Source organism: Brachionichthys hirsutus, chromosome 13, assembly GCF_040956055.1.
Source record: "Brachionichthys hirsutus isolate HB-005 chromosome 13, CSIRO-AGI_Bhir_v1, whole genome shotgun sequence".
NCBI classification, from domain to species: domain Eukaryota; kingdom Metazoa; phylum Chordata; class Actinopteri; order Lophiiformes; family Brachionichthyidae; genus Brachionichthys; species Brachionichthys hirsutus.
Window position 1 is genome coordinate 12,653,573 of NC_090909.1, and position 10,222 is coordinate 12,663,794.

At 43.2% G+C, this 10,222-nt stretch overlaps 1 protein-coding gene across 3 annotated transcripts; it reads left to right on the forward strand.

Annotated features, from left to right (window-relative positions):
• Positions 1 to 444: 444 nt before the first annotated feature.
• Positions 445 to 8,774, forward strand: agr2 (anterior gradient 2). Of its 3 annotated transcripts, none has more exons than XM_068747176.1 (9): positions 445 to 458; positions 4,311 to 4,466; positions 4,769 to 4,893; positions 5,155 to 5,218; positions 5,306 to 5,358; positions 5,521 to 5,597; positions 7,647 to 7,710; positions 8,450 to 8,533; positions 8,621 to 8,774. In XM_068747176.1, the coding sequence occupies exons 3-9, from the start codon at positions 4,782 to 4,784 to the stop codon at positions 8,668 to 8,670; spliced, it is 504 nt and encodes a 167-aa protein (XP_068603277.1). In that variant the 5' UTR covers positions 445 to 458; positions 4,311 to 4,466; positions 4,769 to 4,781; the 3' UTR covers positions 8,671 to 8,774. The 3 variants fall into 3 exon arrangements, with proteins under 3 accessions (XP_068603277.1, XP_068603276.1, XP_068603275.1); XM_068747175.1 differs by having other exon boundaries at positions 449 to 510; XM_068747174.1 differs by lacking the exons at positions 445 to 458; positions 4,311 to 4,466 and having other exon boundaries at positions 4,577 to 4,893.
• Positions 8,775 to 10,222: the final 1,448 nt, after the last annotated feature.

Consider the following 10,222-nt stretch of genomic DNA (forward strand, 5'->3'; position numbering starts at 1 on the left):
GCACAAGTACAAGCAGAAATAAAAACTCTTTCATTCAAATACTGTACACTACAAATGCAAACGTTTTAAATCCGTTGATAAATCCAGGCTGACTGTTTCTCCATTTCGCACCGTGAGTAGGAGTATCTGAGTATTTACTCAGTACTCAGTAAAGTGTGTCGTTCACGACCTGCCGCGCCGCGCGTCACCGTAAACCCGGAAGTTGCATCCTCTTTGTGCGTTCTGGCCAATGGCAGCGTCTGTGTGATCAGGGCGGGGCCGGTGCGGCCGGTGAACGGACGTGTTCCCGTAGCCCGCCCTGGAGTCCAAATATTGGCCTTGGCACTGGGACAGGCCGAAACCGCCCAGAGAACGGCTGCGGGTTCAGGACGCCGCGGCGCGAGGCCCCGCCCACATCCGGGTTGCATGTCAGCGTCTAAAACCTTTATTGATTCAGGACCCGGAAACGCCGGAACAATGTGAGGAGGAGACGAGACGCGATGGGCTGGTGATGCATCAGACATTTACATGGTATATATATATATATACAGTAACTATATATATATATATACGTTAATTATGTTGAGTTAATTTACTATCCGCGCATTTTGTCATGTGCTTGTTGTTTCCTCTGCTGGGGGGGGGGGTGTAATGTCATTACCGGTGTTTGTTTGTTTGTTTGTTTGTTTGTTTGTTTGTTTGTTTGTTTGTTAGCAACATAACTCAGAAAGTTACAAATGAATCTTGATGAAACGTTGGGAATGTTTCCAGGAACAGGATTACCTTCTGGTGCTGATCCAGAAGAGATCCTGGATTCTGGATGAAGCTTCAGAACGTGTTCCTCAATATCTCGGTTGATTGTTGACCAATACTAATGGAGTTAATTAACTTTTCATGTTGGTGTATCAAGATACCGAGAACAATCTAGAACCTTCTGGTGCTGATCCAGATCACCATGGTGACGAGCTGCTTGGGGGAGGTCTGTGCTTGCTGGTCATCTATTTTTACATGGGAGGCTAGTAACGTCGTTGGGTATCTGCTCTCTCCGTCTCCACTGTGTCTTCTGTGTATTCTTTGAGAAGTGGTTCAGTGAAATGCATACTTGTCTAAGTTGTCCGTGTGTCAGAATACTACAAAAAGAAAGACAAGTCGTAATAGTCTGCATCTTTTGTGTTTTGTGATTTAATGTGTTGCTTTTTACGTAGTCCTTGTAAAGCAGGGACACTTGGCAGACTGTTGGTGACTGCTGCGGATGGTAGAAGTGTTTGGTGTCCAGGATGCAGGCGGTAAAGTGAAAGCACTGATTGACTGGCTGGACAGCAGCAGAGCCGAGGCCAAACAAAGGGACCATTCATATGAGTCTGGCACGCGGAGCTCCCACTGCAGGACATTCTAGTTTTAATATCACTAAATACTGTATGTGCTAAAGATAATGGAAAGATGAAAACAGATTGTAAAACAGCTTTCCTTTATTGGGGAACTGCTACTGAACACTGCCGACAGTCAGACACCAACATCCTCATGTATGAATAGAATTCTTTCAGTAATAAAACAAACTTGATTTTTATTGTGTTTAATGTTTTCAACATAAGAAACTTTAACAGTGTACTAAAATATATTTAAGGAATTGTCATGCATTTTGATCATACACAGAAACGAAACCATATATTTAAAAGAAATCCATAAATTACACTATATTTACACACACACACTCTTTGTATACTGTATATACAGTCTCACTTATATATACATTTACTAAAGGGCTGGTGCTTAGGGGAGAAAGGTAACTTCTGGTGCTTGGACATATATATGGGATATACAGTATACAAAAAACCCCTTGGTATATATTTATATCTACAAAGTGGAGAGTAAAAGCTTTATGAAACTCACCTCCGGCTCCCGTCTTATGCTCAACCTCTCCACAGTCTCACTGGTGTTACAGTCACTAGTGTTACAGTCACTGGTGTTACAGTCACTAGTGTTACAGTCACTAATGTTACAGTCACTGGTGTTACAGTAACTAGTGTTACAGTCTCACTGGTGTTACAGTAACTAGTGTTACAGTCTCACTAGTGTTACAGTCACTAGTGTTACAGTCACTGGTGTTACAGTCACTAGTGTTACAGTCACTATTGTTACAGTCACTAGTGTTACAGTCTCACTAGTGTTACAGTCTCACTAGTGTTACAGTCACTGGTGTTACAGTCTCACTAGTGTTGCAGTCACTAGTGTTACAGTCTCACTAGTGTTACAGTCACTGGTGTTACAGTCTCACTAGTGTTGCAGTCACTAGTGTTACAGTCTCACTAGTGTTACAGTCACTGGTATTACAATCTCACTGGTGTTACAGTCACTAGTGTTACAGTCACTGGTGTTACAGTCACTAGTGTTACAGTCACTATTGTTACAGTCTCACTAGTGTTACAGTCTCACTGGTGTTACAGTCACTGGTGTTACAGTCACTAGTGTTACAGTCACTATTGTTACAGTCTCACTAGTGTTACAGTAACTAGTGTTACAGTCACTATTGTTACAGTCACTATTGTTACAGTCACTATTGTGACAGTCACTATTGTTACAGTCTCACTAGTGTTACAGTCACTGGTGTTACAGTCACTAGTGTTACAGTCACTATTGTTACAGTCTCACTAGTGTTACAGTCACTGGTGTTACAGTCACTAGTGTTACAGTCACTAGTGTTACAGTAACTGGTATTACAATCTCACTTGTGTTACAGTAACTAGTGTTACAGTCACTAGTGTTACAGTCACTAGTGTTACAGTAACTGGTATTACAATCTCACTGGTGTTACAGTAACTAGTGTTACAGTCACTAGTGTTACAGTAACTATTGTTACAGTCTCACTGGTGTTATCTGCTTAGGCTGCCTGGGGTTCATGGGAAAAAAACATAATGCACCCCAGCTATATTTCGTACATCACCAGATGGCCGAAAGTTGTGATGTGTTTATGGTGAAACCTTGTTCAAATCCTAATATATAGTTTAGTTTAGTTTATTGTTTGTTTCAAGCAGAATAAAAATAAAAAATACCTTTTCGTGTACAAGAAACCATATTTTTGACCAAAGAAACAAAAACCCAATAAATATGTCCAAAACAAACACCAAAGGTCATGCACATAAAGATAGGAAACACATTATATCGTGCTTGAAAAGGAGTGGGAAGAAGAAAACTTATTAAATCCCACCCCATTATACAACTAAAATTTCCTATCTGATGGAATACTAATAATGGAAAAACAAAAAGGAACATTTATATATAGGATAGATTACTAAATATTTAATAAGCCATATTTAATATATACAATACAATATATTTCAATAATTAAATACCAACAATGGTAAAAAGGAGCCATTTATATAATGGGCCAGGATTAACATTAAGCCCCGCCCTCTCTGTACTGAGACAAGACTATGCGTTTGTAAATTAATTTAAACTTTTGAATATTTTGGCGTTGCTTGTGATCAACATTCAAACTATTATTATAATATTTATACATTGTAACATAGATCGGACGAGCTTCTTATTTTAATTTTATTTTTAACATAGAGACCCCACAAATAGGGACACTGTAGGGTGACCCATTAGTGGATACAGATAAGTTAGAAGGTATTCCATTATAATAAGGATTAAAAATGTAAGAAGTAAGTTCCAGGACATTTGTGTCGCCCAGATTCTGTTCCAGTGTGTACAGACTGTAGCTATGAAACCTGGATGTCAAACACAATCCATTGTTCATCGTCGACTGAATAAATATGTTGACTTTGTAGGATAGACTGTTAAGTTGTACGTTTATATCCTGAGCCAATCACAGAGAGACCAATCATCTAGTCTCTGATCACGTTCCACTACTGGATCTAATGCTGACTTGTCCTTGGGTCCAAGCCAAACATGCAATCTCACCTGTATTACGTTAACCTGTGTGCAAAATATGGACCAAATTCATTCATGTCTTAATGTGTCTGTAAAACGTTAAATGTAATAGAATTGAGTGATAAAATTATGCTATAAATCTATTTATCTTCCAGGTGTGCAGAGGACTTGCTTACACTTAATCCCTTAAATAAATGAAACTAAATGGAATAGAGCCCCAAACCTCAGATATTTTTCACATGAATCCCATAATAAAGTAATGACAGATATTAAATCTTTATGTAAACTATAGTTGACCATGCAACTTTATTGTGATCAAACAAGAGGCTAAAGAAAAGTTTCAAGTTGCATGGATGTTTCATATGTTTGTGTCGTCATCCTAACATAAAATACAAGGATTGAACATTGTCTGATGTACGATGCATGGAAACGTGTTGCAGAGAGGGGTTCGGTCTGCTGCCAGGTCCACTGAGGCGACAGGAAGGGGGCGGGCCCACGGGGAACAGGTGCTTATATACAGGACAGGTGAGAGAGGGGAGAAAGCAGATCCTGGAACTGTGGTCCACCTACTTTCTCACCTGACCGGTCAAGAACAGGTAAGAATCAGAGCTTGTCCAGGACTCTCCACAGAGAGGTCTTTCACTCCTACTTCAGTTTACAGATTCTGTGTAACTTTATAACAGAGTAGTATTGTCTGTAAAATTACTGTTAACTATTTGAAGTTCAGTAAAGGAAACTGTTAGAAAGGTCTGTGACATAACAAAGAACTATTTCAACCATTTTAGTCTTTCAAAGATGATCAGACATGATTCAGGAGGACAAAGTCCTGTCCGGACTGACGTCAGTTTGAAGACTTGAAAAACACTTTGTGATTTCTTTTGTGTTCATCATGTTCCAGAAAGCCTGCAAGGATGATCAGAGGGGAGCTGTTAATACTCTTGGTCCTGTTGGCTGGATCCTCCACCTTTGCAGGGGTTTACATCCCCAAAACTGGCAGGAGGATCCCCCAGACTCTGTCCAGAGGTCCGTAAGCATCTCTGAAGTTGAATTCTGGTGTGAAGTCATTGAACTGGGGCGGCTGTGGCTCAGTTGGTAACCGGCCATCCAGTGACCAGTGGTCAGCGCTTAGGATCCATGTGGAAGTGTCCTTGGGCGAGACCCTGAACCCCAGACTGCTCCCAGTGGGCCCACCGGAGTGTGAATGTGTGCTCGTTGGGCACCATGAAGGCGCAGAACGCACTTAATGTGCAGATCATTTAGCAACTGATGTGTTGGTCTGTCCAGGTTGGGGAGATCAGCTGGTGTGGGCCCAGACTTACGAGGAGGCGCTGTACTGGTCCAGATCAAGGTAAGAAACCGTTTTAGATGACAATGGCATCAAAACATTGTTTAACTGTCGCTTTGAAATTCACTGAGCTGATGATGAAATGTTTAGGAACAAACCTCTGATGGTCATCTTTCACCTGGACAACTGCCCTCACAGTCAAGGTGAGAGAGCCGAGTCCTGGGGGTCTGGCCTGCCGGCCACTAGGTGACTCGTGATTGTTGAATTAAGAACCAGCCCTGTTTTATAGTTGTGCGTTTGCTGATGTGTGATGTCAGACCGCCCTGATCAACTGTACAGTTCTGAAAAACCTGCTTCTCTTGCAGCGCTCAAAAAGGTTGTTGCTGAAGACAACGAGATCCAGAGGACTCTGGATGAGGACTTTATCATCCTCAATCTGGTGGTAAGTTACAGGACCTAAAAGAACAAGCCGGTCTGTCTTCAAGCTTCAAAACTAGGAGGAATAAAATAATTCAAACTAGTCATGATGAGGGTTTCTTTTCTGGACTAGTCAATAAGGATCACAGAAATCTGCAGTTGTCTCTGCAATGTGTGACATCACTGATGTCTCTCATCAGAGTCACAGTCAAAAGGACGTTTATCTTGTCTGCCGTCTTCGTTTTAGATCTGTCTGCTCATTTTTGTAATGAATGTTTAATCTGTTGCCATAATCAGAAGAGCTCCGAAAGGACATATAAGAATGTCCCACATAAGATTCTGTCTTCAGCGGTATTGTAAAGGTTCTCGGGGCTTTACAGTACTGTGTAAAGGTTCTCGAGGCTTTACAGTACCGTGTAAAGGTTCTCTGGGCTTTACAGTACTGTGTAAAGGTTCTCGAGGCTTTACAGTACCGTGTAAAGGTTCTCTGGGCTTTACAGTACTGTGTAAAGGTTCTCGAGGCTTTACAGTACCGTGTAAAGGTTCTCTGGGCTTTACAGTACTGTGTAAAGGTTCTCTGGTCTTTACAGTATTGTGTAAAGGTTCTCTGGGCTTTACAGTATGGTGTAAAGGTTCTCTGGGCTTAACAGTACCATGTAAAGGTTCTCGGGGCTTTACAGTACCGTGTAAAGGTTCTCGGGGCTTTACAGTACCGTATAAAGGTTCTCGGGGCTTTACAGTATTGTGTAAAGGTTCTCTGGGCTTTACAGTACCGTGTAAAGGTTCTCTGGGCTTTACAGTATTGTGTAAAGGTTCTCGGGGCTTTACAGTACCGTGTAAAGGTTCTCTGGGCTTTACAGTATTGTGTAAAGGTTCTCGGGGCTTTACAGTACTGTGTAAAGGTTCTCGGGGCTTTACAGTACCGTGTAAAGGTTCTCTGGGCTTAACAGTACCGCGTAAAGGTTCTCGGGGCTTTACAGTACCGTGTAAAGGTTCTCTGGGCTTAACAGTACCGCGTAAAGGTTCTCGGGGCTTTACAGTACTGTGTAAAGGTTCTCGGGGCGTTACAGTACCGTGTAAAGGTTCTCGGGGCTTTACAGTACCGTGTAAAGGTTCTCTGGGCTTTACAGTATTGTGTAAAGGTTCTCGGGGCTTTACAGTACCGTGTAAAGGTTCTCGGGGCTTTACAGTATTGTGTAAAGGTTCTCGGGGCTTTACAGTACCGTATAAAGGTTCTCGGGGCTTTACAGTACCGTGTAAAGGTTCTCGGGGCTTTACAGTACCGTGTAAAGGTTCTCTGGGCTTTACAGTACCGTGTAAAGGTTCTCGAGGCTTTACAGTACCGTGTAAAGGTTCTCTGGGCTTTACAGTATTGTGTAAAGGTTCTCGGGGCTTTACAGTACCGTGTAAAGGTTCTCGGGGCTTTACAGTACCGTGTAAAGGTTCTCGGGGCTTTACAGTACCGTGTAAAGGTTCTCGAGGCTTTACAGTACCGTGTAAAGGTTCTCTGGGCTTTACAGTATTGTGTAAAGGTTCTCGGGGCTTTACAGTACCGTGTAAAGGTTCTCGGGGCTTTACAGTATTGTGTAAAGGTTCTCGGGGCTTTACAGTACCGTATAAAGGTTCTCGGGGCTTTACAGTACCGTGTAAAGGTTCTCGGGGCTTTACAGTACCGTGTAAAGGTTCTCTGGGCTTTACAGTACCGCGTAAAGGTTCTCGGGGCTTTACAGTACCGTGTAAAGGTACTCGGGGCTTTACAGTACCGTGTAAAGGTTCTCTGGGCTTTACAGTACCGTGTAAAGGTTCTCTGGGCTTTACAGTACCGTGTAAAGGTACTCGGGGCTTTACAGTACCGTGTAAAGGTTCTCGGGGCTTTACAGTACCGTGTAAAGGTACTCGGGGCTTTACAGTACCGTGTAAAGGTACTCGGGGCTTTACAGTACTGTGTAAAGGTTCTCGGGGCTTTACAGTACCGCGTAAAGGTTCTCGGGGCTTTACAGTACCGCGTAAAGGTACTCGGGGCTTTACAGTACCTGTTACCTGTTCTTGATGTTTGATGTTTTTTCTCTTCCAGTATGAAACCGTAGACAAAAATCTCTCTCCTGACGGACAGTATGTTCCCAGAATCCTGTTCATCGGTAAGACATCCGACACATCGGTCAGCAGGTGTTGCCTTCTTTGATACCGTTCCAGGATAGTTGCTATGACAACACTTGGGTACATTAAAGGTGTATGATGTCCAATAAAACAAATGGCATTCTTGGCCATCATCAAACAACTGAGTGTTTTAACGTTTACTCAATAATATTTCAATTTTAGAAATACTTATCTGTCCCATTTTAAGGGTTAATGTTGTCGTTTGTAGTTTATTGTGTGGCTCATACTGAGGTTTGTAGACAGAATGAATACAAGAACACAAACATCTATTTTCTAAAACAACAAACTGATGTCATGTGATTTACTGCATGTGCCGCATGTACTATTGTACTGTATGTTCTGCATGTACTATGCATACTCCATGTACTTCTGTACTGTATGTTATGCATGTACTGTGCATACTTCTGTACTGTTCATACTTCATGTACTTCTGTACTGCATGTAATGTACATACTTAACTGTACTGTACATGCTTCTGTAGAGTATGCACTGCATGTACTATGTGTACTGCATGTACTGCGGCTGTTCTACAGAACAACAAACCGATGTGATATGGGTTGGTTTGTTTTTAACTGCAGTTTGTGAAACACAGTGCAGTCTTTGAAGTACTAAGAGCCGTCTGATGAATTCGGCTGGTATGAAGGCCAGCCTGTGATTGGTTGTCAGGATGCAGACCCTAACCCTAACCTTTCACCCACACACCCAACAATGTCTCCACAGACCCCTCCATGACGGTGAGGGCTGACCTCAACGGGCGCTACTCCAACCGAATGTATGCCTACGAAGACCAGGACCTCAAATTACGTACGTAACGGCGTCAATGTCTGCTAGCGATGTTAGCATTAGCGTACCTGAAGCACGGACATGACAGGTGTGCTGCCTCTTTCTCAGTGATAAAGAACATGAAGAATGCCAAGAAGCTCCTGAAGCGTGAGCTGTGATCTCATCACACAGTCCGCCTGCGAGTGTCTTCCAGTCGCCATGGTTTCAGGGCCTTGCCCCGGCGACTGATTCTACCTTTGTTATTACTGTTGTACATCCACAATGCCTTTTGAATAAAATGGAATCCATACAAGGTAGCTCGTCTGACGTTTCATTTACCAACAGAAACAGAAATACGGTGTGACAGTATATGTGGTGGGTACTTCTACTACAGCTGCAAATGAAACTAGAGTGGATAATCAATATCTATTTCATTATAATTAGGTTAGATGCAACATTACTGTCATTACATGTACTATCATGTTTCAGTAAGTGCAGCCTCATGGGTAGTACAGGTAGTGCGGTTAGCAGGAGCTAACGTAGCATTGCCAGTTTCTCCCTCCCTAACATACAAATCAATGTAAACAAGGAAGTCATACCTGATTGGTCGAGGCCCGGGTTAGCAACGGCCGCCAGCAGCGTCGTTAACCCGGGGCGCTGCTAGAAGCTGGGTTAGTGTGGAAGAGGAGGAAGACGGTGCATGAGCAGCGAGTTGCGTGGCCAACTTGAGAATGAAGAAATAAGGGACGAATATGAAGAAATTCATATTTTTAAAAATTCATAGTTTAAAATTGATTTTATTGACTACTGAATATAGAAACACGTCATCATAAACGGCTGTAAATAACATACAGTAGCCAACATGAACTGAATAATGGCCTACAGAATATTACTGAGTGCAAATGGTTGGTTTTGTTTTAAAGGTGTATTTTATTTCACTCCACGCAGAAATGAGAAACTCTTTGTGTGTCAAACGTTGTAAGATTCAGAACAGGACAGCTCAGAGTTAACAGAAATCAATCGTTCACTCAGAATGAGCTCGAAGAGCACCTGTTCTACTGGCACGCCACCTGCTGGTCATGTTGGGAAGCTCCGTTCTCCAGAGCCAGTATGTTTCTACTGGCACGCCACCTGCTGGTCATGTTGAGAAGCTCCGTTCTCCAGAGCCAGTATGTTTCTACTGGCACGCCACCTGCTGGTCATGTTGAGAAGCTCCGTTCTCCAGAGCCAGTATGTTTCTACTGGCACGCCACCTGTTGGTCATGTTGGGAAGCTCCGTTCTCCAGAGCCAGTATGTTTCTACTGGCACGCCACCTGTTGGTCATGTTGGGAAGCTCCGTTCTCCAGAGCCAGTATGTTTCTACTGGCACGCCACCTGTTGGTCATGTTGAGAAGCTCCGTTTTCCAGAGCCAGTATGTTTCTACTGGCACGCCACCTGCTGGTCATGTTGGGAAGCTCCGTTCTCCAGAGCCAGTATGTTTCTACTGGCACGCCACCTGTTGGTCATGTTGAGACGCTCCGTTTTCCAGAGCCAGTATGTTTCTACTGGCACGCCACCTGCTGGTCATGTTGGGAAGCTCCGTTCTCCAGAGCCAGTATGTTTCTACTGGCACGCCACCTGCTGGTCATGTTGAGAAGCTCCGTTCTACAGAGCCAGTAGATGCTCAAGGTGCTGCTGATGACAGACGTGGAAGCCGCGGGGCCGGACAATGTCCCCCACCCTGAAACAC